Here is a 26,981-nt window from a genome sequence, read left to right on the forward strand (position 1 = left end):
GGCAATCGCCTTGGCCCATAAACTGAGAGCGGGTGGTGCCATCCTGTTGCCATGTCCCTTGGATGTAGAAGCGCCATCTGTGGGTTGGGATAGAAGCTTGAGAGATTAATGATTAGTAAAAGAAGGAGAGGGTTGGCGAGAAATCTTGAGTTCGGTGGGCCCCAGCATGGAAGTATAACTGTATGGGGTCGTTGGGGGATGGGGAGCCTCCACGTGATGTTGAGGCCTTTGGAGACTAGTTGAGCAACCTGAGAAGTGAGGGTTGGACCGTTGTCTGACTGGATGGAGGTAGGAAGTCCAAATCTGGAAATGATCTGCTCAATGAGGATGGAGGTGACGGTGTCAGCAGATTCCCTGGATGTAGGGAAGGCTTCTATCCAACTGTAAGAGAGTGCTATTCCAAAATCACAAACAGTTAAATCCTGTGTCAAGGCCTGACCAAAGAGGTAGGGACTGTTCCTGAAGCCTTGGGGTAGGCCTGTCCATGTCAGCTGTTGAAACCTAAAGAATGTAGGGTCTTTCCATGTGAAGGCAAAGAGGTATTAAGAGTCAGGATGCAGAGGCACTGTAAAGAAATCAACTTTAAGATCCAGGATAGTAAAGTGAGTGGTCAAAGGGGGATATGAGTAAGAAAAGTGTGAGGGCCAGAAACCACCGGGTGGATGGGAATAACAGCCTCGTTAATTAGGCAAAGGTCCTGGACTAAGTGATAAGCTTCTGAGGGTTTGCGTACCAGAAATATGGGAGTGTTGCAGGGGGAGTCTTAGGGACTCAAGGAAGTTTAGTTTGGGGTTTCAGCTGGATTCGGCCTGGCTTGTGGTGGGAGGCTATGACTGGCTTGGAGATGTCCCAGATCTGGGGACAATTAGGTCAGGTCATTAGAGAGGGTAAGAATTAAAGGCAGAAGGAGATGGGTGGTAGTATTCTTGGGGTGTAGTTGGAGGGTGGCTCCTAGTAATTGGAGAACATCTCTGCCTGGGAGAGGAACTGACAGGATGGAATGACCAGAAAAGAGTGAGTGAATGGGTGTCCCTCCAGGGCACAGGCCAGCCTTACAGTTCTGTCTGGGAGAAGGGTTGGTCATCAATCCCCATAACTGAGACCTGGGAAGGAAACAGAGGCCAGAATGGGCAGGCAAGACAGAATAGGTAGCCCCCGTATGGACTTACCCGCTGCCTGGAGCGTTACCCTGGGCTCAGCGAGGGTGATGGGGATCTTCAAGTCTGGGCCTCTTCAGTCTTCTGCAAACCCCAATAGTTCAGGAGAAGGGACTGCCTGACTGGTCATACCCCCTGCGTAGAGGCACCGAGGAAGGGCCAGCCATGGGGCAGTCAATCTTCCAATGTCCTGTCTGGTTACAGGTGGGGCATGGCCTGGAAGGAGGCCATAAGTTTGGGCATTGGCAAGCCCAGTGACCTTCACATCCACATTTGAAGCAAGCCCCTGATGGAGAGGAATGCTGAATCCTCCAAAAAGCCCTCGTTTGAGCCGTAGGCCTCAGGGCCGCTGCCAAGGCTTGGGTGTGGAGTGTTACCTTTTTCTGTAATTGAGCCTGCCTGACTAACTCAGCCGACTCCTCTCGGGCATTATAAACTTTTAAGGCCATTTTCACCAGGTCTTGGATGGGGGTCTGAGGGCCCTCCTCAGCTCGTTTGAGCTTTTTTCTAATATCATGGGTTGATTGAGTAAAGAAATGGGTTGCTAACACTGTAGCCCTGGTGGGAGTCTCAGGACCCAGCTTAGTATATTTGATGAGAGCCTCTGTAAGGCGGTTGAGAAATAAGGCTGGATTTTCATCAGGATTCTGGGTAATTTCCCTCAGTTTATCGAAGTTAACTACCTTATTAGGAACTGCTTGCATGCCTGCTATAAGATATTGGACCACGCGAGCACAGTGACGGCGACCTTGTTGGCCATCTTGATAGTCCCAGTTAGGTTCGGTTAGGGGAACAGCTGCTTCACCTGTGGGGAGAGTCATATCTGTTAAACGAATTTGGTCAGCATGATCTCCAGCAGCCTGCTGAATGCGGGCTCGCTCATCTGGGGTCAGAGTAGAGGACAGAACAACAAAGACGTCGTGCCAGGTAAGATCATAGGTCTGGGAGAGATGTCGGGATTCCTTAATATAAGCAGAAGAGTCAGCAGAGAAGGACCCAAGAGGTTTTTCAATCTGGGAAAGATCTTGAATCGAACTTCTCTGAGAGGACAAAGAAAGTGTGGGTTATCTGATAAGAGGGATCAGGAGAAGGGAGGGGTGAGTGGGTGGAGGTGATCATGGCTGTAGGAGAGGAGGAAGAGGAGAGGGGTGGAGGGGGAGGGGGAAGGGTGGTATCAGTGGAAGAAGTGAGCGGAGAAATCAAGGTAGCAGGAGAGGAAGAAGAGAGTGGGGGAGGGGGAAGGGCTTATCAGTAGAAGAGGTGAGCAGAGTGGGGGAGGAGGCTCGGAGGGATCCGGAGATCCCACCCCCTGCAGCCAGGTGGGACCCGTTCTGCCTGCCAGGGTGGCAGAGGGAGCCAGCAAGGGAGGGAGGAAGGGCGCACGTGTCTGGTAGCCAGGCAGACTGGAAGTGCGCAGACTGGGCCACGAGCAGCGAGCAGCAGCTGCAGAAGTGGCAGCAGGGAGGAGGAGGGGACACGGTACCGCTAGGATGCCACAGTCTGGCTGGGCACAAAATCACGAGCCACTCACAGCCTTGTAGATTCAAACAGCAATTCTTTATTCCCGAACTCTCACCTGCACTCTACATGCACGTTCCATTCCGGGGAAAATCCACACCTCCACCAGGCTCTGCATCCCAAATACCCTCTGAATCCCGCGAGAACTCAAGGAGCCAGCGCCTGAGGCAGCAGGATATGCCCTATTCCCAGCAGGATCCACCCTAAACCCGGATCCACCCTAATCCCTGAGCAAGGTCACCTTTCAAAACAAAACTCTCAAATATTCATGCAATGTCACTGCAAATGACCTGGGTCCAAGGCAAGCCCATTTTCACAATGGAGAGTCCTCCCTCTAAGCAACATTGGGTAGGCTGACAAGGAAATTGCCATGCGTCATTCCTACTTGGCTATGGCTCTCAGCACTAGGAGGGAGAACAGACATTAAGAGCAGAGGGAAGGAGGCAGAGGGCAGGTCGGGAGCAGAGAGCAGAGGGCAGGACGGGAGCAAATCTCAAAAATCCTGAACGTGGTTTCCCACTTCCCTGTCAGGCGACAGAAATTGTCCAATTCAGTGAGGGTTTAAAATCAACAGTTCTTTCTGGGAGCCATTATGACCAATTGTCTCAGTGCAGTAAAATACCAGGCGGTTCTTAAATGAGCCCTAACTTGGCAAAATTTGAATATAGACACCCAAGGACTTTGGGGTCTAAGGAGAGGACTCTGCATTTCCCATGACCTTCTGGCACCTTCGGGGGTGAGTGGGAGCAGAAAAAAGGCATCCCAAATTCTGTCTGCACTCACCTACGGAGAGATATGGGCCAGGGCGGAGGTTGAGACGTCCCTTCAGCCTCCGCGGGCCCCAGCAGTTGGCCAACCTGGTTGGCGGGGGGGGGGGGCTCTCAGGAGGACTAGGACGTCTCCACAGTCCCCAGAGCCCTGAACAGAATGGGCAGGGCCTATGGCACTTATGGATAGACCCCGCGGACAGACAGACAGGATCTGGAAGGTCAGGGGAAAGGAGGAACTTACCCCACTCCTGTCAGCTGGATGAAGGGAGAGAGAAAGAGTTGCTTAGAAATTTCCCAGTTGGTTTCAAGGGGGAAGGGATGGGCTTCAATCCCCTGAGGGAGAAGCCCAAAGATCCCTTCCTGGGTGTCGGCACCAAGATGTCAGATCAGTCGGGGCAGGCAATGGCCAAAGGAGGCAGATTTAAAAGGACCACTGAACAGGCTTTATTGAGATATCACTCCAGGGCGGAACTCGATCAGACCCACAGAGGGGACAGGGGAAGGGTCTGAGGAGAAACCATGTGGAAGCTCAACCGGACTGGACTTTTATGGGGCTCACAGCAGGAAGGGAAGGGCTTGGGACAGGAAAAGGTGTTCCTAGGGTCCCTTGCCCCCTTGGAGTTGGTCAGGGGAGTTGGCTGAACTCCAGGATTGGCCAGGGGGTCCTGTTGATTGACAGGCGTTAGTCAGGAGATCTGGCTGATTGACAGGCATTTCCGCCGGCATCTGATTGCTGTTCTTTTCCTGGCGCGGGCTGCTTTCTTCTAAGTTGCCACTAATCGCCACCAAGTCACCACCACCGACCTAACAGTCATACCATATTCAACTCTGAAACCAAGGATAAAGAAAACATCTTGCCTGTAGATAGAGATGAATGGAATAAGAAGAATCACACACCCACTGCCAGATATTCAAACCAGAAGATAAGGAAGTGACAGGAAATAGTAAACTTCTATACCCAGCAACATGTCTTCCAAAAGTGAAGGCGCCCCAGTGGCAGACCAGATGGAGAGAGCTCGCTGCAGCCCACCAAACTTACCGAGAAACACTAAAAACTCCAGAAAACATGAAAAGTAATAACCACGATAGCAAATGAGACCCAGAGTAACAAAAGACCTGATGGGGTGGCTTTCCCATCTGCTCCTGCCTCCCAGCATGACACGTGGCCCTGTGGGCTCTACACATGGACACACAGCAAAAGCTCCAGGGATAAAGAGACCCTGCAAGCCAAGCAAGTGGTGATTCCCAGGCTTGGCTGCCAGTTTGGTCTGGACTCTCTCGGCTCCTTCTCAAGGAGGACCCAATCATAAGAGGCGTGCGAGGGTGGACTGGAAGTCGCACACCCATGCTGCTCTTGAAGGCAAAAGCATCTCTCTGGCCACAGTCATCAGGAAAGGGCAGCTTGCGGTCCAGACAGGGCGGGGACCCTTGGCCTGCGAGGCAGTATGAGTGGTGCAGGTTCCTAGGGAAGTTCCCCTTCACAGCCAGAGTTCTGGGAAGAGGCCCCTGGAAACTGGGGAATGTGACAGATGATTCAGGAAGAAGAGAGACAGAGGAGGGACCTTGTGTTTCAGTGTGAATTGCCTCAGCTCCAGGCTGACCTCCGTGCTGCCCCTTCACACAGAAGGGGACGCGGCAGCACAGAAGGGTTTCAAGACCCAACTTGAGAGCACTCTTGGCCCCAGACAGCGGGTAGAGAGGTAGGCTAAAGCCAAGAGCCTGGACACGTGTGCAAGCCCCAAGAAGAACACTGACATGTCCCAAGAACTGTAGCAGGACCCAGAGGATGCGACAGAACTTCAAAATGTTCAGCGTAGAACTCACAAACTTGGTATACAAATAACAAAGAAAATATGATGATTTCTTAAGGGAAATGACAACAGATACCAACAAAAAGACTCAGATTTTGAATTACCAGACCAAGAGTACAAGGACCCTGCTTAGCATCTGGATGGCCATCTTAAGTGACAGCTGCCATTTTAAGGAAAAGGTTTCGCTTTCCCTCTCAAGCCTCCTGGCTAACCTAGGGTCTCTCTCTCTCACCCCGGACCTAAACCCCCAGAAACTCATCCACTTGTGCAATCAGATCTGGCCTCAATATCCTTTGGATGATGACTCTAAATGGCCGCTTAATGGCACTCTAGATCCCAATATCATCAGGGATCTTTTCAACTATCGTGAGTGTTTGGAAAGAGATTTCATATGTTCAGGCCTTCTCCTCCCTACGTTCTAAGCCCTCTCTCTGCAACTCCTGCTCTCCTGCACAAGTCCTCTTAGCTCTCACCTCCTCTGCGCCTGCTTCCAAAGGAACAGAAGACCCTACCCAGGACTCCTTCTCCTTCCACCCAGCAGATGAGCCCCCACCATGCCACAATTCTGTTTCTATTGAAGCCTCTGCAGCAACTGTCCCCACGCCCCTCCGCTCTCTGTCCTCCTGCCACACACTCACGGATTACCACTGCTCAACCTGCATCTCTGTGTCCTCTACGCGAGGCGGCTGGGTGGATGGTGTAATCGGGTTCATGTGCCTTTCTCTTTGTCAGATCTTTCACAGATGGAAAAGCAGCTTGGGTCCTACACTTCAAGTCCCAACACATAGACCAAAGAGTTTCAATACCTGAGTCAATCATATAAGTCAGGTATTTGATATTGATAAGTCAGGTATTTGACCTTCCACGATGTCCATATGATCTTGTCTAACACCCTCCTGCCTGAGGACCGCAGGCGAGTTTGAGAGCAAGCTAGAAATTATGCTGATGAGGTACATCAGACCTCCCCTGCCATCCGATGGGCACTAAGGCAGTCCCTGATCGGGACCCCAGTTGGGATTGTAATTTGCCTAGAGGAGTGACTCGTAGAAACCAATTCATACTTGCCTCATGGAAGGACTGAGAAAGGCAGCCCACAAGGCCAGCAATTATGAAAGGCTCCAGGAAATCTTCCAAGATAAGAATGAAACCTTCAGCATTTTTAGACCCCTGACCAGGGTTTATTGCAATATACTAACCTGGACCTGAGGCTCCAGATGGGAGACCTACTTTTCCTCCCAGAGTTTCCCCAATATTAAGGCCAAACTAAGGCACCTTGATGGGGGCCCCTAACTCCCCAAGCTGAGGTTCTGCAAGGGGCCTTTAAGGTGGAGAACAGGGGAGACGAGAAGGCACAGAAGGAGAAATATCAGATGGTGGCTCAAGCCGTCTGTCCAGACTTAGCATCTGTCCCTGGTTGCACTGGCCCACGGGAGGGTCTCTGCAGGTTTTTTAAAATGGAGTTGCTTAGGCTCAGGCCTAAGGCCATCCTCACAGTCACTGAACATCCCCGAGCCCCAATCTGGATTCCATCCTGGGACCAGGGCCTCCATTCTGCCGAATGTCTTCTCTGCACCCACCAGACCCTGTTTTATATGTGGTCAGATGGGTCACTGGGCTCGTCCATGTCCTAAGCCTTACAAGCCTCCAGGCCCTTGTCCTAAATGCCATCAGAAGGGACACTGGGCTGTTGACTGTCCCCGAGCCCATAGCAGGCCCCAGTCACCCAGCTCTTCTGGTTCCCCTTTCCAACTCTTAGGACTGGCTGCAGAGGACGGACGAGGCCCAGCTCCCCATCACCTGACCACTAGCATCACTCTGCGGGAGCCCAGGGTAACTGCATATTTCAGGTGGGCCTGTGTCCTTCCTCCTAGACACCTGGCTACACATTCAGTCCTCAAGGGGTTGTGAGGGCCTACCACTCCTTCTGTGACCTCGACTGCCAGGGTAGAGGGTAAACCTGGCCAACCCTACAGACACCCGGCCGTGTTTGTGCCTTGGGCTCTCTAGTTTTTACCCACTCCTTTTTGGTCATTCCACAGTGTCCTCTTCCCCTTATGGAAAGGGCCATCCTCACACAGTTGGGGGCTACGCTTTCCTTCTCCCCTCATATACGCTTCCATCCAAACTCGCAGCCGCTCCCCTGATCCTCACCCTGACCTTAGGACCTTCCCCTGTTTCATCTGCCAGGGCCTCCCATTACCCACTTCTGAGGTGGACCGTACTGTCCGGGATGTTTCAAGTCCTTCTATCGCCTCATGCCACAAGCCCATTCACATCTGTCTCAAAGGCCCCCTCCATGTTCTGGCCCAATCACAACACCTGCTCCCCTGACAAAAACTCCTGGGCTTACACCTATCATTCAAGACCTCGTGCAAAAGGGCTTCCTCAGACCTCCTCATTCCCCTTATGACACCCCCATCTTGGCAGTGAAAGGCCTAATGGTTCCTACCACTTGGTCCAAGAGCTCCTTTCCGTGAACTCTGCGTGGTCCCAATCCATCCCGTGGTAACGGATCCTTGTACCCTTCTCTCCTCCACTCCTTCCGGGACCTCTTAGAGCTCAGTGCTAGACCTGACAGATGCCTTCTTCTCTATCCCCTCCATTCTCACTCTCAGGACACTTTCGCCTTCCCATGGACAGACCCTGAGTCAGCTGATGGGGACAGTTTCCCCCAAGGGTTCCGGGACAGCCCTCATACCTTCAGACAGGCCTTGGCTAAGGACCTAGCATCCACACATCTCACTCAGCCTGTGGTGCCACAGCATGTTGATGACCTTCTTTGCAGTCCCCCCTTGAGGTCAGCCATCAGGACACCTGTGAACTTCTCCACTTCCTTTCTGCCCGTGGCTATAGGGCTTCTCCATCCCAGGTACAGCTCTCCTTGGCCATGGTGACAGACCTAGGCCTCCTCCTGACCCTACACACAGCCATGTCGGTTGACAGAAAGGCCCTCATCACTAACATACCAACCCCTCTACTGAGGAAGACATTCTCTCCTTTCTGGGTGTGGCGGGATTCCTCAGAGCCTGGATTCCTAACTACTCCATATTGGCTAACCTCTATATGATGGCCCAGGACCCCCTCTCTGAACCCCTATTGCCTCCGTTACAGAGCCCCTCACCAGGCTCCAGCAGGCCTCCTCCAGCCCCTCTCTCCATCTCCCTGAGCTCACACGCCCACCTCACCTTCAGGTGCCTGAAAAGCAGGGATTTGCTCTAGGGGTCCTCGGACACATGCTGGGGCCAACCTTTGCTCCTGAGGCCTATCTATCCAAGGGTCTTGACCCTACTGATGAGGGATGGACCCTTTGCCTACAGATGTTGGCCGCAGCCTCTCTACTCATAAAGAAACCCACCTTGGGGCCCCACTCACCATCCTGGCTCCCCGTCACCTAAAGGATCTCCTCACCTACCAGGGCTTACACTCCTTACCCCTGTCACCTTTGATCTCTACAGGTTTCCCTGGTGGGAGATCCAGTCTCACTGTCCACACCTGCTCACCTTTAAACCCTGCTACCCTCCTCCTGCTCCTCAGGACCCTTCCCCCCTCCTCCTCTCACCCACTCATGCACTGAGACTCTGGGGCAGCTCCTTCCACACCCCTCCCACATACAGGAGGCCCTGCTCCAGGCCACATGCACAGGGTCCACAGATGGCCTCTCCTTCCTTCAGGAGGGCGTCGTCAGGCAGGGTCTGCTACCGTCTCTCTACCCTCGGCTGTGGAAGCCGCTCCCCTCCCCGGTAACACATCCACTCAGCAGGCTGACATGGTGCCCTCATCAGAGCCTTCACTGTGGCAAAGGGGACCTCCCCCAATGTCTACACTGACTCTACTTTCCACCTACTTCTCTCCACTCTGCTACGTGGAAGGAGCGCGGATTCCTGACCACCAAGGGGACTTCTGTTACTAATGCCCCTTTACCTCTGTCTTCTTCAGGGCTCAAAGCTTCCCTCTGCCACTGGAAAATCACATTTCTTTTTTTTTAATTCTTTTTTTAAATTTTTTTAAGGAGAGAGAGGGAGAGAGAGAGATAGAGATAGAGAGAGAGAGAGAGAGAGAGAGAGAGAGAGAGAGGTTTTTTATTATTATTGATTTTTTAGTTTTCTTTTTTTATTTTTTATTTTAAAGAAAGAGTGGGGGGGAGAGAGAGAGAGAGAGAGAGAGAGAATTTTTTAATATTTATTTTTTAGTTTTCGGCGGACACAACATCTTTGTTTGTATGTGGTGCTGAGGATCGAACCCGGGCCGCACGCATGCCAGGTGAGGGCGCTACTGCTTGAGCCACATCCCCAGCCCCTGGAAAATCACATTTCAAGTCCCACCAGACAGACACCTCCTGTGTGACACTCGGCAACAACAAGGCAGACTCCAATGCGAGGGCCGCGGTGCTGCGACAGCCTAGTCCACCTGCAGTCCTCGGCCTTGCTAGTCCCTGACGGACTCTCCCCCAGCTGATGCTCAACAGAGGCTCACCTTCCTTCACCCCCTCACCCCAACACCACACCTTTAAAACAACTTCTCACATCCCACCTCAAACTCTCTCCAGAGGACCTACAATTCCTCTCTACCCTCTACCTCCTGTAAAATCTGCCAGAAACCCAATCCTACCTCCAATCTCCACCCCCTGCCTTCCTTTACACCAGGCAAGAGGACATCTCCCTGGCTCTGATTGGCAGCTGGACTTCACCCATGTGCCCTCGGTCAAGAGGCACAACTTTCTCTTGGTACTTTCAACACTTTCCGGGATGGGTCAAGGCTTTTCCTACCACCAATAAGTGTGCCCCTATGGTGGCCACATCCCGGTTGAACACATTCTTCCCGATTCGGCCTCCCCTCCTCGCTCCAGTCTCAATGGTCCTGAATTTACTCCCCATGTTTCATGTCAGTAGCTAAGGCACTCAACATCTCCTGGCATTTTCATGTCCCCTGGCATCCCCAGTCCTCTGGCAAGGTGGACGTACCAACTGGACCTTGAAGAACATTCTCACTAAACTATCCCTTGATTACATTTAGATTGGACTAAATCCTTCCTTGGGCTCTTCTTAGGTCTCAAGCCTTCCCAAGGAAGCCACTCCACATCTCCCCTCTGAGCTCCTATATGGAACCACCTCCATGCTCAGCTCAGCCCCTCTGATTCTCCACTGCCCCTTGCTCCTCATCTTTTCTGGCCCCTTCTTGCACACATTAGGAACCTTCTTTGGCAACACAGTGATGCTGTTCTGGCCAAGCCTAGTTCTGCCTCTTCCTTTCCCACTCGGTCTCTGGCGCCCTGGTACCTTTAACCCCCCAACAGGCACCTCCCCTTAACTCTCTGCAAAGTGGACTGGACCTTATCAGTCATTCTTACCACTCCCTTGACGGCCCACCTTGAGGGCCTCCCATATTGGGTTCATAACTCCCACTTAAAGCGGTTTCTCCCCCTTTTATACAGAGACACCCACAGGCCCTCTCAAGCTGCCTTTCTCCAAGGCCGGAATCCCCCCTCTTCCTTCAGTCTCTGAGTGCTGAGAGCCATAGCCCAGTAGGAATGATGTATGGCATTTTTGGTTGAAAGGTGACACCAGCAAGCCATTGAGATGATAATGGTTATGTTAACATGTGTATTCAATTGGATATTAGACCCCTGCTGTCCACCTCAGCCTGCTACTTTGGAGCTCTCACAGGGATCCCCGGAGAGTTCCCATTGGTTGGGGAAGTGCGGTAGGAGGGATTTCTGGAGGAGGGATTTCTGGTTGGTGTGGTGTGTCCCGGGAGAAGGCCGCGTGCCTGGCGTTCCGGGAGTTTTGGAAATAAAGTTTGTTCCTGCTTGAGTGGCTCCTGATTTTGTGCCCAGCCAGACTGCGGCATTTGGTGGCCCAAATGAAAGTGAAATTGCTCACCCCTGAGGGAGAGCGAGAGAATGGGTGACCATTTCAAAAAACAATATGTTCTTGTTTTGATTTATTTTGTTTTTGTTTCAAGCTTCCTGTCCCTAGAACTTTCTCAGGCAAACTGGGAAAAATGGTTGGCTCAAGGTTTGAAGTTGTTCGACCCTGAGGAAGAGAAAATTGATACAATGATTTTTGTTTCATTTTGCTTCGGTTTTGTTTTATCTGTTTGAGTTGCATTATCCTTGTAGCAGAAATATGGGGTCAGAAATTAGCAAAAAACAAACCGAAAGAATGTTAAGTAAATTGTTAGAGGAAGGAGGCACCCCAGTAAAACCAAAAAGAGTCAGGGCATACGTTGATACAATACAAAAATGTAGCCCATGGCTTTTTAAGGAGGAGTTGTTGAACATATCACAATGGGACCATCGTGGTGAAGATTTAAGGGACAGGGAAAAGAAAAACCCAGGAACTCTGCCAGTTGGCACATTGCCATAGTGGATGATGATACGATTTTGTTTGCCTAGTCCAAATCTTTCAGTTCAGATTATGGTAGAAGACATATTAGAACAGGAGAAAGAGGAGGCCTCTCGAGATAGTCAGAAAGGGGAAGAAAGTTTAGAGCAGAAAAAGCCATCAGGGAAAAAGTTACAACAGGAGGCTGCTACTAACACCTTTCTATCACCAGAGGGTGTATGTGTCCAACCAACAGCTCCACCTATGGGACCCTCAACCCCCGTAGTTGATAGATGGGATCCTGAGACAGGACCTCAAAGAGTAGCATGCCCTGTATTTGAGGCGGCAGGAGGGCAGCGAATTCACCATGTTTTATATTTCAAAACAGTGAAGCAGCTAAAAGAGGCTGTAACAACCTATGGTCCTCAAGCACCCTTCACTGTAAGCTTGGTCGAATCCATTACCAACTTAAACATGACTTCAGCAGAATGGACTAGTGTGTGTAAAGCTGTGCTAAATGGAGGACAATACTTGTTATGGAAGGTTGCCAATGAGGAATTTTGCATGGAGACGGCTAGGCGAAATGCAGCAGCTGGTTATCCTCAGAGAAATCTAGATATGTTGTTAGGAAAGGGACCTTATGAGGGTCAGCTGCAACAAACTGCATATGATCCTGCTATATATTCACAGATTGCTGCAGATGCAGTTAGGGCATGGAAGACTTTACAAGGACATGGAGATTTACAAGGTCAATTATCTAAGGTAATACAAGAAGCTAATGAACCTTACGCTGAATTTGTAGATAGGCTTATTCAAACAGCTACCAGAGTTTTTGGGGATACAGAGAAAACAATGCCATTAATTAAACAGCTAGCCTTTGAGCAAGCAAACAGATGGTGTAAGGAGGCCATCAGACCATGAAAACATGGAGATTTAAACACATATATCAAATTATGTAGAGACATTAATGAACAAGGACAAGTCCTGGCAGCTACAGTACAACAGGCTTTAGATGCCAGGCCAAAAACATGCTACAATTGTGAACAAATAGGTCATTTTAAAAGGAGTTGCCCCATAGGAGGAGGGTTTAACAAAGCTAGGTATCAAAGGAGTAGAATACCGGGTGTTTGCCCACAATGCCATAGAGGGAGACATTGGGCTAATGAATGCCATTCTCAAACCACCATAGAGGGTACTCCATTATCAAAAAAACGGACAAGGACCAGGTGTTTACCCACGATATCATGGAGAAAAGCATCGGGCTCCATTGCCAAAAAACGGACTGGGGGGCCCAATGGTCTGGGGCTCACAACCACAAATATATGGGGCAATGGAGGAACCCAGCAACCTCATCAGGGTAGTGCCCATGACACATTGTCCATTAAATCCCTCATCAAACAAACCAGAGGGAATTCAGGGTTGGACATCTGCACCTCCGCCAGAGCAGTACTAAGTCCAGAGATGGGAGTTCAAGTCATTCCCACAGGAGTAAAAGGACCTCTTCCCCAAGGTACAGTAGGCTTATTATTAGGATGCAGTTCTTCTACACTAAAAGGACTTATGATAAGTCCTGGGGTAATTGATCCTGATTATGAAGGTGAAATAAAAATTATAGCCAGTTCTCCAAGAGGTATGTCAGTAATTTCACCAGGAGATAGAATAGCACAGTTATTAATAATACCCAGCCTGCATGGTAAATTTTCCAGTCGTACTGTAGAAAGAGGTTCCAAGGGAATAGGCTCCACAGGTGTAGATTGGGCTATGCTGTCTTTAAATTTTGATTCTTGCCCAATGCTAAAACTAAATATTCAAGGACATGAATTTAATGGGCTACTGGACACAGGTGCTGACCTTAGCATCATATTTCATCAAGAATGGCCAAAACATTGGCCATTACAACAAGCCACTCAAACGCTTTGAGGCCTAGGAGTGGCAACTAATCCCCATAGAAGTGTGATGGTTTTAGATTGGAAGGATCCTGAAGGATGTGAAGGAACTATACAGCCATATGTATTGGATCATCTTCCTATAAATTTATGGGGATGAGATGTCCTAGATCAATTAGGTTTGACATTAACAAATAACATCAATCCTAATGTGCCCACTACTAGGGCTAGACAAGGTTTTAGGAAAGAAAAAAGATTAGGAGAACAAGAACAAGGTATAGCAGCACCAATTCAAATAGATAAAGGAATAAATAGACATGGACTGGGTTTTCAGAAGGGGTCACTGAGGCAATCAAAATTACTTGGAAATCAGAAAGACCAGTATGGATTCCTCAGTGGCCCCTGACTAAAGAAAAGATACAAGTAGCCCATGACCTGGTCAAACAACAATTAGCGGAGGGACATATACAACCTTCTGTATCTCCCCCATAATACTCCCATTTTTGTCATCAAAAAGAAATCTGGTAAATGGAGATTATTGCAAGATTTAAGAGCCATTAATAATGAGATGGTTATTATGGGACCTGCTCAATCGGGGATTCCCCAATTGTCTGCTTTGCCAAAAACCTGGTAGGTTTTAGCTAATAGATATTAAAGATTGTTTTTTTTTTCAATTCCAATTCATCCTGAGGATAGTCCAAGTTTTGCATTTACTATCCCTGCACTGAATCATGAAGGTCCTGATCAGAGATATGAATGGAAAGTACTCCCTCAAGAGATGACTAACAGCCCAACTATGTGTCAAATTTATGTTAACAAAGCAATCCAGCCACTTAGAATTCAAAATCCTGAACTACAAATATTTCACTATATGGATGATGTATTATTAGCACATAAAGATAAAAACACATTGCTAGAATGTTATGCCACACTTGCAAATTTATTAAAAAATTATAATCTAGAGATAGCAATAGATAAAGTACAATTAAATTTTATAATTAATTATTTAGGAGTTCTATTATCCTCAACCATGGTCCGTCCACCAAAAATTCAAATACGAGTAGATCAACTCAAATCACTTAACGACTTTCAAAAGTTATTAGGAGACATAAATTGGATAAGGCCTTATCTAGGCATACCAACAGGAGAGTTGGGACCTTTATTTGATATCCTAAAAGGTCCATCAGATCCAAATTCACCCCGCATGTTAACGCCTGAAGCAAGAAAGGCATTAAAAATTATTGAAACATATATGGAAAATATGTATTTGGATAGAATTGATATAAGTTTGCCTTTCTTATTTATTGTACTACCAACAAAAAATATTCCTACAGGAGTATTTTGGCAAGAAGGTCCATTATTGTGGACACATTTATCTTATTCTCCTAACACTATTCTTACTAGGTATCCTGAGGCTGTAGGACAATTACTACTCAAAGGAATAAAAGCAGCAAAGGGAGTGTTTGGCATTTCTCCCAATAAAATTATTACTCCATATACTATGGATCAAATTGATGAGTTAGCTAATGAGTTAAATACTTGGGCAATGATCATGTGTAAATCTAACGTTTCATTTGATAATCACTTACCATCTAATCCTTTGTTGTCTTTTTGGTCTTCACATCCTGTTGTTTTTCCAAAAATGACAATAAAAACACCTATCATGAATGCTCCAAATATATTCACTGATGGGTCAAATAATGGTACAGCAGCAGTAGTTACCCCTGATCAAACTTTTACATTTTTAGTACCCAAACAATCAGCTCAAAAGGTAGAGCTTAATGCAGTATTACAAGCTTTTGTGATGTTTAAAGATTCGGTATTTAATTTATTTTCTGATAGTCAGTATATAGTTAATGCTATAGTATCCCTTGAAGATGCTGGTAGGATTTCCCCTTCCTCTACTGTTTTCTCTTTGTTTTCCACTATACAAAGTCTAATCTGGGACAGAAAAGATCCATTCTTTATGGGACATATCAGGGCACATACAGGATTGCCTGGAGCCCTTAGTTTGGGCAATGATTTAGCAGATAAAACTACACATGACATACATATTTTCTCTACACTAGAAGAAGCTATAAATTTTCATAAAGGGTTCCATGTCAATGCGAATACTTTACAAAAGCAATTTAAAATAACTAAGGAACAAGCTAGACAAATAATAAAACAATGTCAAAATTGTGTGACCATTTTACCACAAGTCAATCTTGGAGTCAATCCTAGAGGACTGATACCTAACCATATTTGGCAGGTGGACGTCACACACTTGCCAGAATTTGGAAAATTAAAATATTTGCATGTTACAGTTGATACTTCTTCCGGATTTTTGATGGGCTCCCTTCATGCCGGAGAAAAAACTAAAGATATTATAGCTCATTGCTTACAAAATTTTGCCACTGTGGGCGTTCCAAAGCAGTAAAAAACAGATAATGGCCCTGGATATACTTCTACCTCTTTTAAACAATTTTGCTCATCATTTGGCATTACTCATATAACAGGAATCCCATACAATCCACAGGGACAAGGCATAGTTGAAAGAGCTCATCAAACTATTAAAATGTACTTATTAAAGCAAAAAGAGGGAATTGGGAAGGGGTATATATCCCCAAAGGTAAACTTAAAATAACCCTTTTTACTCTAAACTTTTTAAATTTGGATTCATCAGGGCTTAGTGCTGCAGAAAGGCATATGTGTCCAAAAAATGTACATAAGCCTAAGGTAATTTGGACGGATATTTTAACAGGACAATGGAAAGGTCCTGACCCAGTGATTGTCTGGAGTCGGGTTCTGTTTTGTGTGTTTCCACCGGGAGAACAGCAGCCGATTTGGATTCCAGAGAGACTAACTAAAGCGATTTCTACAGACCAAAAAGAAGATGATTTGGCTCAAATCCATAACAGCTGATATCCAGAGCTCCAACTTGGCTATTCTTGATCTGCAACAGTGGTTCTCCCACACCTGGAGGCTAATGAATAATGAACACCATTAAAGCCTATTTCAAATGTAAAAAACCTTGGGGCTTGCTTATGGAAATACCTTCAGACCCATTATGCAAGTTACAGGAAAAAGGATGGGTTATCCAAAAAGGAGTCAAACCCAGGTGGTAACCAGGATGTCTTTTTCAATATCTATTTTATTATTGCCTTTTCCCACATCATAAAGTTCTATTTCATTTTTTGAGCTCATTCAGACCTAGGTTAGCGTTTTTCTGATCAGTTTTATTTTTTGACTGTGGAATTTTTAAACATTGCAATGGAGATTTCACCTGTGAAAAGCTACAAGGCCTTTACTTTGGCTTATGTGTTGTATGTTATGTGTGCACACTTGTGTTTTGTGTTGTATGTCTATATGTGCGTATGTCCATAGATCATATATGAGGAGCACTCATGAAAAAATGGATCCAAATATTTTTATTATTCAAGTGATTTAAATGGTTTAATTTAAATTGGGTGAACAGCTGTTGAGGATTGTTTTAATATGTGAACAAATAAAGAGGTTAACAGATGTGTTTGTTTACTTTCACCTTTCCTTTTCATTATATTTAATAATTCTGTTCAGGATAATGTAAATTGTTCAGAAAATTGTTTTCTTAGTACCTGTTGGAATGTTACATATATATATATTTTAGCCATCATTGCCAGAATTCCTATCTTCATCCCAGTGCCAGTGAAGACAATGATAAAACCAAACTACAGCTTCTTCGATAGCTATCATAGTAAACTGTATAAACTGATGCATCAATGAATAATAACTCAACAAGTAATGCTCAATCAAGGAGTCGATTTACTTTGGGAGGAAATGGACATATTGATAGATTCCTCTGCTTTGAACTGCTTGAAGAACTTGCCTGGACTATGCATCACTTGTATGCATTGTGAACTATCTGTTGGTGCAGCGAATTGTGGTACTGCTGGCGTATCTTTGCTGATAGAGTCACCAGTGGTACAATTTTTCAAAGGAGCCGTCAATTGGCTTAGTGTCATGGCATTTCTGTATCCTCCTACCTTCTACTAGTGATGGTCTAAAATTTGGGGGCCAACAGAGGTGAGGCAAAGAAACTCACCACCCCCCACTGGCACCAAGGACAAATTTGGGGGCCAACAGAGGTGAGGCAATGAACCTCACACACCCCCCCCCCCACTGGTGCATAGGCCTATCCACAAGTATGGCTGTATGCTGGACCGGTAGTCAGTGATGGGTAAGATCCAATTGCAGTGGTACCAACCTAAGACAGCAGGCTGACGCCTTGAGGTCAGCTCATCCAATGACGGGTAAGGGCCATATGTAGCATTGGACAGCCTGACAGGCACGGTCCCTAAGCCACATGCTTGGTGCTTAATTAAACAGAAGGGGGTAGATGCTGAGAGCCATAGCTGAGTAGGAATGATGTATGGCATTTTTGGTTGAAAGGTGATACCAGCAAGCCATTGAGATGATAATGGTTATGTTAAGATGTGTATTCAATTGGATATTAGACCCCTGCTGTCCACCTGGGCCTGCTACTTTGGAGCTCTTGCGGAGATTCCGGAGAGTTCCCATTGGTTGGGGAAGTGCGGTAGGAGGGATTTCCGGAGGAGGGATTTCCAGAGGAGGGATTTCCGGTTGGTGTGGTGTGTCCCGGGAGAAGGCTGCGTGTGGTGTTCGCGGGAGTTTTGGAAATAAAGTTTGTTCCTGTTTGAGTGGCTCGTGATTTTGTGCCCAGCCAGACTGCGGCATCTGAGGCCCACACTTCCCTTTTCATTTTTGCCCTCCTCCCTCCTTCTGCACTCACCAGGAGTTACCAGTCCAATTTCTAGGGACTCACAGCAACTTGCTCAAACCATACTAACCACCCAGTCCCAGCTCGATTCTTCAGCAGCTGTGGTACTGCAGAATCCAAGGGGCCTTGATCTTTTCATGGCCAAAAGAGGCGGACTTTGTCTCTACAGGATGAATGCTGTTTGGTGTCAATCAATCTGCAGAGCAAAGGACAGATAAACAACTCCAACAGGACCTTGAAGGTCAGAAACAACAGCTCTCCTCTGCTGAAGGTGGCCACCATGTCACCCCTTCTCCAGTGGGCACTTCCTCTCCTGACCCCTCTCCTTGTCACAGGCCTTCTGTTAATGCTTGTCCCCTGCATCATTAGATTGGCTCAAGACCAGGTCCAAATAATCTGTAACAAAACTGTAAACCAGCTTTTATTATAGGAATACCAATCGCTCACCAAAAATTGGGGAACCGGGGACAGTATTCCACCACCACTTGACCTCCATCATGATTCCAGTGACATCCTGCACCCCTAATGAGAGATTCAAACACCCCTTCCCAGCAGGAAGCAGTTATAGGAGATTGACCTGTCCCTGTTCCCTAAGGGGCCTAATAAACACACAAAAAAGGGGGAATATAAGGTCCTTGCTTAGCATGTGGATGGCCATCTTGACAGCCTTTGCTTTCCCACCCAAGGGCCTTTCTGAGAAAGGCTCAGCACTCCCTCACACCAACTCAACCCCTATCCACCCGCATTGGGACCCACCCGTCTCTCACTCCTGAACCTCCCCATAAAAGTCCCAGAACTAGACTCTCCCACAGAGATGGCCTTTGTCAACTCTGACAATACACTCTCCTGCGCATCTCTGCCTGCTGGTCTCATCTTTCATTTCTTGCTTACCCATCTCTTGTTCCTTGCTTTCCCTTCACCCTGTCTCTAAATAAAATACAAAATAGGGCTGGGGTGTGGCTCAGTGGTTGAGTGTCCCTGAGTTCAATCCCTGGTATCCCCCATATACATATATATATTTATATGTGCAATTACTAGTTTGTTCTTGGACAGTGTTAAAAACGTGATTTTGTCACATTAGCACCTTAAATGGGTTGAGAATGGAGGTATGAGGAGGCACATTTTTGGCATGCGTTACTGAGGTTAAGATGGCACAAACTCAAATTGGAACATTAAAGTCTTAGAATGTTAAAGTAATTGTTGCCCAAAGTTCGGTCCTTGTCCCGGATGCCAATCCAGTAATGAGGATGTGACAGGGTCCACTTGATGCTTTGACTATATCCCTGTGGCTTTAGAACTTTTTTTCTTTTCCCCAAGCTTTTTCTCCTCTCTGATCTACTTTTCCCTCAACTTCTCCTCTATAATCCTCATTTTCCTAAACTTTTCCCTGATCTTCTCTGATATCTTTTTCCCTCAACTTCTCCCTGATCTTCTTTCCCCTGATCTATCCTTCCTAAAAGCAATAAACTAATTTTTTCCTTTTTCTCAAAAGCATGTCCTTGTTATTGGATTGGCTTCAGGGACAAGGACCAAGCTTTTAGCAACATATGATTTTGAGAAAAAAGGCTTCTTGCTTTGATAGCAAAGGGGAAACACAGGGGACTGCTGCCCCAGAGGCTGTGATTCTGCCCCTCTGCAGGAACAGAGGGCTGTTAGAGAGGTGGTTCAAAGGCTACATCCCAGGGTTCTCTGTTGAATTGTGATTTGTTAATTTGGGAGACAGTCATTTCTGAGATCTTCTGGTGCCATCCCCAAAGTCTTGTTTACTTCGTTCCCAGGGTGGGTGCATGCTCAGGGACAGATAACTCTGCCTAGGATGGGAAAGAAGGTGACCCTGTTCCCCCTAAGATTGAGGAGGATCAGGGAGAGAGGAAGAGAAAGAAACAGGTCCATTTTTAAAAAAAAATATTTATTTTTAGGTGTAGATGGACACAACACAATGCCTCTTTTTTTTTTTTTTTTTTAATGTGGTGCTGAGGATCGAACCTGGGTCCCGCCCGTGCCAGGCGAGTGCTCTACTGCTGAGCCACATCCCAGCCCCAGAAACAGGTCCATTTTTAAAATAAGTTGCAGCGGAAGATCAGCAAGGGCTACATTCAAAGCATAAAGTGGACCACTGTTGCATTTCAGTCTCCATGGTAACACAAGGAAAAGAGCTCTAGAATATATGAAAAAGAAATGATGAATGAATTTAGTATTTTTTTAACCAAAAAATTAGCTAAACTCAAAAGAAGATGGTAATGTAAAAAGAAGTGGTACCCTCAAGAGATTAGGGAAACTCTCATAAGGCCGTCACACAAAGAAATAATGTACAATTCCCTTTCTATACAAGATACTTGGAGCAGCCAAGTCTGTAGAGGCTCAGCAGGGCAGTAGTTGAAAGAGCTGCAGGGAGGACTGGGGAGTTGTTTTATGGGATCAGAGTTTCGGTTTTGCAAGATGAAAAAGTTCTGGAGATGGATGGTTGTGTTGGTTGTACAACATGAACGTACTTGTTCCTGAAAAGTCTACCTAAAAATGGTCAATAATCCCAGTGGCTTAGGAGGATCACAAGTTCAAAGCCAGCCTCAGCAACTTAGCAAGGCCCTAAGCAATGCAGGTAGACCTTGTCTCTAAATAAAATATAAAAATGGGCTGGGGCTGAGCAGCAGCACACTTGCTTGGCATGTGTGAGGCAGGCACTGGGTTCAATTCTCAGCACCTCATATAATAAAATAAAGGCCTATCAACAGCTAAAAAAATATTTTTAAAAAAGGGCTGAGGATGTGGCTCAGTGGTTAAGTGCCCCTGGGTTCAAATCCTAGTACAAAAAAAAAGGCAAGATGGTAAATTTATGTGTATTTTAACACAATAAAAATATTGCTAAATTTTTAGAAATTGAGTCATCTGATTCATGAATAATGTGCATATTTATCCAGCTCTTAAGTTCTCTCAGTAATGTAGTTCTTAGTGTACCCGTCTTACATATACTTTATTAAATTCATTACTACGAATTTTATGTTCTCAATTCTATTGTAAATACTATTTTCATTTTCCATTATTTTGGCTACTATATAAAAATACCATTGATTTTAGTATACTTGGGGGGGGGGGAATGTATCGAGTGTTTATTGGTGAATCATGAATTACCCAAAACTTGGCGGCTTAGAACAGCTACCATTTTCTTTGGACACATGTTTTCTGGATCAACAGCTTGTCCTACTCTGCCAGGCACCCTGTGGCTCTGGTCAGCAAGTGGCTCCACCCCAGCAAGTGTCTGGCATGTGGTGCTGGTCATCACTAGGCTACGGCACCAGCAGGACAGCTGGGGCTCCTTCACACCAAGCAAATAAATGAGAGGAAAGCAGAAGACGCCAGGTCCCCTGAGGCCCAGGTTGAGTCCCAGTAGGTCAGCGTGGGAGGGCCAAGAGTACCTTGCTGCCCAGACCCCCCAGGTAATGAAAAGGAAAGTGGGGACTCAACCAGCAGATTCACTCCTTGCTCCTGTGAAGAGGGACAAGTTACCTGGGATCAGGAAGACCATACAGAGAAACAACACAACCACTGATGAGAGATTCTGCACTAGGCAAATATTTGTATGCATTTGAAAGACTAAATTAAATGGACGACTTTCGAGAAAAACATTAACTAAATGGTAGACTTAAAACCTAGACAACAATAGGTCAAGAATTGTGAAAGAAACCAAAGCAGTACTGAAATACCAACTCCCCCGAAAAAAAACACTACATCCTGGTCTTTTATCAAACCGTTCATGATACAGAAAACCACAGTTAATTACAATTCTAGCTTAACCCTAAACCCAAACCCACAAGCATAGCAAAAACCTATATTAAACTTATGAGTAAAGATGAAAACGACTTTTTAATCCTTTTTTTTAATATTTATTTTCTTTTGGTGTAGATGGACACAACACAATGCCTTTATTTTTATGTGGCGCTAGGATAGAACCTGGTCCCGCCCGTGCTAGGGGAGTACTCTACTGCTGAGCCACAATCCCAGCCCTGACTTTTTAATCTTTTTATCTTTTTTTGGGCAGAAAAAAAAGATAAAAAGATTTTGGGCAGTACTGGGGATTGAACCCAGGGGTACTCTACCACTGAGCTACATTCCATCCCTTTTTTTTTTTTTTTTTTTGATACAGGGTCTTACTAAGTTGCCCAGGCTGGCCTTGAACTTGATGATCCTCCTGTCTCAGCATCCTAAGCAGCTGAGATGACAGGTGTGTGCCACCATACCCAGCATGACATGCAAAACTCTTAAATATTTCAGCAAACCTGTCATTAGGGAGTCTCACACAATCATGCATAAGGCCAGGCCCCAGCTCAAGCAACCTGCAGAGGGAAGGCAAATTCTCTCTTCTCTGCCTGGGTTCACTTGGTCGTCCAATGCTAACCTCATGGGGACACCGCAGAGACACCCACAAACAGTGCCTCATCAGGTACAAGGACATCTCTGAACCCACTAAGGTGACACATGAACTTAGTCATGAGGGAACTCTACCTCCTGCTGCAACTTGGCTAATCACATTCCTAGACCCAGATGGCCATAAGTGATGACTTCCAGGGGTTCCTGGGAAGCACAACCCAGGACAATGTCTTGGAGGTCTTTCTTTGGGGAAGGTGGGTACCCCAAGGTTGGAGGGTGGGAGTCAAGAGCATGGGCCAGGATGAAATGCAGAGAAAGGCTGAGCACTGAGCTCAGTGCTGAGGTTGGTGGGCAGGCACCTGGGGTCAGTGCCTCTGAGACCTGCAAGGGCCCCGGTTGAGGGCCAGGCCAAGGCAGTTCCTGTGACAGACTATGCCCTGAGACTTTAAAGGAAGACCTGGGCAGAGAGCACGGGGCCCTGGGAGCTCAGCACACTGCTCCTAAGTCCTAGTTTATGAAAGTTCTTCTTCCTGGCTGAACATCTCCTGGAACCCAGGTGCCTCCAGTGAAAGAATCCCATCAAGTCACAGCTCAGAGCCTCCCAACTGGCTGTGTGCGGGACACCTTTCCCCTGCTGGAACCTGTGCCTATCTTGAGCCCTGGGAGGGAGCAAGAGAACAGCTGGGATGAGCGCCAGACTCAGGCCCCACCTGAGCTCAGTGGGAGCCCCTCCTGCTCTTCCCTGTGCTAATGCTCCTTGGGATAGAACCCAGACCAGCATTCTGTGCAGCTGACTCTTCACTGCAAAATGGGGTTTGTCTTTTCAGTGCCACCCTGCAGCACAGGGTGTGACAGTGAGGCTCAGTGGTGACCACGGTGATCTGGTAGAGTGTGGGCTGAGGGCTGTGAGGGGCCTCTGCTCTGCAAACAGAGGTGTGAGGTTTGCGGAGGCTGCAGGTCACCTCTGCTCCGCATTTCCACATGATCACCAAGTCTGAGGGCCCAGGTCAACTGTGAACGGATCTGTCCCACCTTCCTGGAACATGCCCAGGACTCATCGTCTCAAGGCCACCAAGGCCCTGTGCAGCTGCTGCTGCTGCAGAAGCAGCAGCAGCCAGACCCAGGAGCTCACCCACCTCCCTGGAAGGCTGACACCCACCCATCAGCCCCGCCCGTCAGCCCTTCTTTGGTAAAGCTTTTGGTGAATGTTGCCAACATTATTTACCCAGAGCAGTCTGCTTGTGTCACAGAAACCGGGGGCCCTGTGGCACCAGGAGTGACCAGGTATGAGGGCCCTGGACCAGGATGCAAAGGACATTTGGGGATCACCATCCCTCAGTGCCCTGCCTGCAAAGGCGGGGACACGGGCACTTCTGCTTCCCAAGGCCTCCCACACAAACAGCCCGGGTGGCACTCTGCCCAGCAAGCTCCTTTCTTCCCCAAGGTCATGTAGCTACCTCCCTGGATTCCTGTTCTGAGCCCCTTCCCTGGCTGTCCTGCACTGCAGCTGGGCGCTGGGCAGCCAGCTCTTAGTGGCCAGGGAACCCACAACCTTCTGGTTGTGCACACTGGGGCTCAGAGACTCCTGGTGGTCTGGGGGTTGAACCAGGGCCCTGCACTTCACCAAGTTTGCTGAGCTACATCCCCAGCCCTCAGCAGCTGTCTCTGCAGGGGCAGATTTGCTGTCACCTGGATATCTTCCATCTCTGCTGCACCCCAAAGTGCCCTACAGAGGCAGTCTCCGGGCACTCTGCAGAATCAGGCCCTCTAGACCAGGTGCCTGTCACCATGGCATTTCAAAGACTGCAAAGGAAGACGGCTTCCTCTGTGCCCCGCACAGAAGCAGAAGGAAAGCCGCTGGCAGGTGGGGCAATTCCAGGACATAGCCTGGTCCAGCCCTGGGGGTCATGGTGTCATTGGATCGGCTCACGGCATCATAGGATAGCCCAGAAGCTCAGCCTCACCTGACAGATCCACCTGCCCCCAGCCACAGAGGAGTCGCCACCCAGAGAGGGACACTGTGTTTAGTAAACAAAAGCAGGCACAGAACCATTTTATTGGAAACTGGTTAAAAGTAAGGCACTCTGAACACGGCAGTCTCCTCAAGCTCACAGTTGTGTGGCTCCCTTAGCCTCAGTTCAGAGAAAAGCTCAACCAAGACCAGCCTAAGGTCACCTGATGTGAGAATCAAATACACTGTATTTAAAAACAGGTTGCTCTACTTTAACGTGGCAACCTCAATGAAAGAAACTGTGATTTTACATACATACTATCAGGTTAATACAAAGTTCATTAAAGCCTATTATGACAGCTGCCATCACATACTTAGGAATGTTTCATAATACTTTAAAAATTACTATCCAATTCCCAAGAAGTCAGAAAAATAAGACTGAAGCATTTGTCAAGGGCCACATCCTTAGTGTAAGAATTGGCAGAGCCACTGCCAGGCGACCTGCCCGTCACGAGGGCCACAGTCACGGATGCCACCCACAGCATCATCAGGAGCGTGAGGACGGAACACGCTGCTTGCCACTGGTGCTGGCTACCTACATTCCCGGGGAGAATTTTTTTTTTTTAAATTCAAAGCAACCTGGCAACTGGAAGTATTGTCTAGTATCTTTTAGGAAAAGCATCTAGCTGTCCGTGCCACCAAGAACGTTCTGCTCACTACTCATGTGTCTTGATTTTAAAGAAATGCACAGCCTGGGGCACCTGGAGCTTCTCTGATAACTTACAGTCGCCGCCTCAGACAGAAAGCCTCCCACAGCCCAAGCTGAAGTGCAGCTGGAGTAGGTGGCCTGCTGCAGGCAGCCTACCTGTGGCAGTGTGTGGAGGACCTTCGGCAGGCCCCAACACACGGGTGTCCTGCATACTGGGCCTTGAAGAGGGGCTGGCCTATGGATGACCTTCTCCCTTCTTGGGGTAAACGTGCCAGGCCCATGACCCAAAATGACCACCTCTCAGAAGGCTTACGAGAATATTCCCAAGGACCTATGACGGCCCAGGTGCTGGTGGAGCTGGAGGGAAGGTGAGGTGGGCACCAGAGCACCCACTCCAGCCCGAGGGCAATTTGTGTTTCCATGGGGAAAGACTCTCGGGTCTTTAATAGATGTAAATTTAAAACTACCATCTCATAAGGGTCTGATCTTTTACAAGAATATCTGGGGGTGGGAATACTTTGGTGATGGCATCCAAGAATTATTATTTTTAATTAAGGTGATTTTAACTCTTCTTTAGTGCTATTCGACATAGTTGCAGTGAGGAAAGAGATCCTTATCAAACTGTGTATGGGACACTATTTTCTACAAAAAGCTACCTGCATTAAGACACACCAAGGTTCAAAGAGATGGGCACACAGAAGTGCCACCCATGGATTTTTTTTTGGGAAATGAGAATGGCTTGCTCAGTTCGCCCATGACACAGTGAAGGTGACTGTCCCCATCACTGTGTGAAGCTTGCTGGTGGAGAGAGGCCCTCGGGACCTCTGCTGCTGCAGCAGAACTGCTGGCACATCGGACTGTGGACTGCTCACCTGGTCATCAGCTTGTAGACCAAGACAGGCAGACGACAGTGAACGGAAAAGAGCAAGGGCCCAGCGAGATTAATGTCTTGAGCAGCTAAATACAGAACAGAGGCAGGAGGGACAGAAGGCCACAGCCGACAGGGCAAGAGCAGGATTGTCCTCTCAGGGCAGCTTCCAGGACTCTGCTGGAGGCTAGCCCAGGGTGCAGCGGGCTCCTGACCTGTGCTGGGCAGCATGAGCCTGCAGGAGGGCCCAGGACCGCCTAATCTTTCGGACACATACGCAGTCGTCCTAAAACTTCTCATATGGGTTTTGTTCTTTAAACAAACCTGAAAGAAAACAGACTTGAATTAGAAATGCACTCACTCAACTGGAAACAGAACGCCTGAAAGCAATGTTGGCTGGCTGAGTTTCACATGAACATGTACTGAGGCCGAGGAACGGGTTCTCCGCAGGCCAAAGCTGCCGGACCCTTCCTGAAGTCAAACCACAGTGGACTCTGAAACTGAAAACTTACCAGAAACAATAATGGTGACAGATCCTAACAAGTGAAGACTGACTTGCTGAAGAGAAAGCACAAAGAGAAAGCAAATGCTTCCTTTGGTACTGGCTCCTAGAATTATACAGAAAAACCAAACCAACCTCCTCACTCTGAATTTCCTATAATTGCTATTAAACTTTAGAATCAAAGTTACAAAAGGAAGCCGACCACCAAGTTGACTTGAGCATTACAACATAACTGGGATAAAAAGAGAATGTATGCACAAAAGTCAGTCCGTGGTACTGACCCCAAACCCGACGTTTCCTCTTCACCTTGCAGAAACACACACACACTGTGTGTGACAAAATGACCAGGAGCCAGCACAACA

General features: G+C 47.5%; 1 protein-coding gene and 1 long non-coding RNA gene across 3 annotated transcripts in view; both read right to left on the bottom strand.

Annotated features, from left to right (window-relative positions):
- LOC124089091 (uncharacterized) lies at positions 1 to 25,547 on the bottom strand. Its single transcript, XR_006850595.2, has 3 exons — positions 18,295 to 25,547; positions 1,841 to 1,962; positions 1 to 1,373 (listed from the first exon to the last, which is right to left on the bottom strand). It is a non-coding gene; the product is annotated as an uncharacterized LOC124089091 (long non-coding RNA).
- Positions 1 to 26,981, bottom strand: part of Pttg1ip (PTTG1 interacting protein) — a 42,819-nt gene that overhangs the window by 1,159 nt on the left and 14,679 nt on the right. The window contains exon 6 of one of the 2 annotated variants that reach the window (XM_046439023.2): positions 25,687 to 26,441. The exons of the other annotated variant lie outside the window; for it this stretch is intronic. Coding sequence (XP_046294979.1) covers positions 26,404 to 26,441 — 38 coding nt within the window. The 3' untranslated portion in view covers positions 25,687 to 26,403. Of the gene's footprint in view, positions 1 to 25,686; positions 26,442 to 26,981 lie in introns of those variants that run through there. 2 annotated transcript variants of the gene reach the window in all.

This window comes from Marmota monax, unplaced genomic scaffold (genome assembly GCF_021218885.2).
Source record: "Marmota monax isolate L192 unplaced genomic scaffold, Marmota_monax_Labrador192_F-V1.1 WCK01_AAM20220418_F8-fsc00125, whole genome shotgun sequence".
In the NCBI taxonomy this organism is placed as follows: Eukaryota; Metazoa; Chordata; class Mammalia; order Rodentia; family Sciuridae; genus Marmota; species Marmota monax.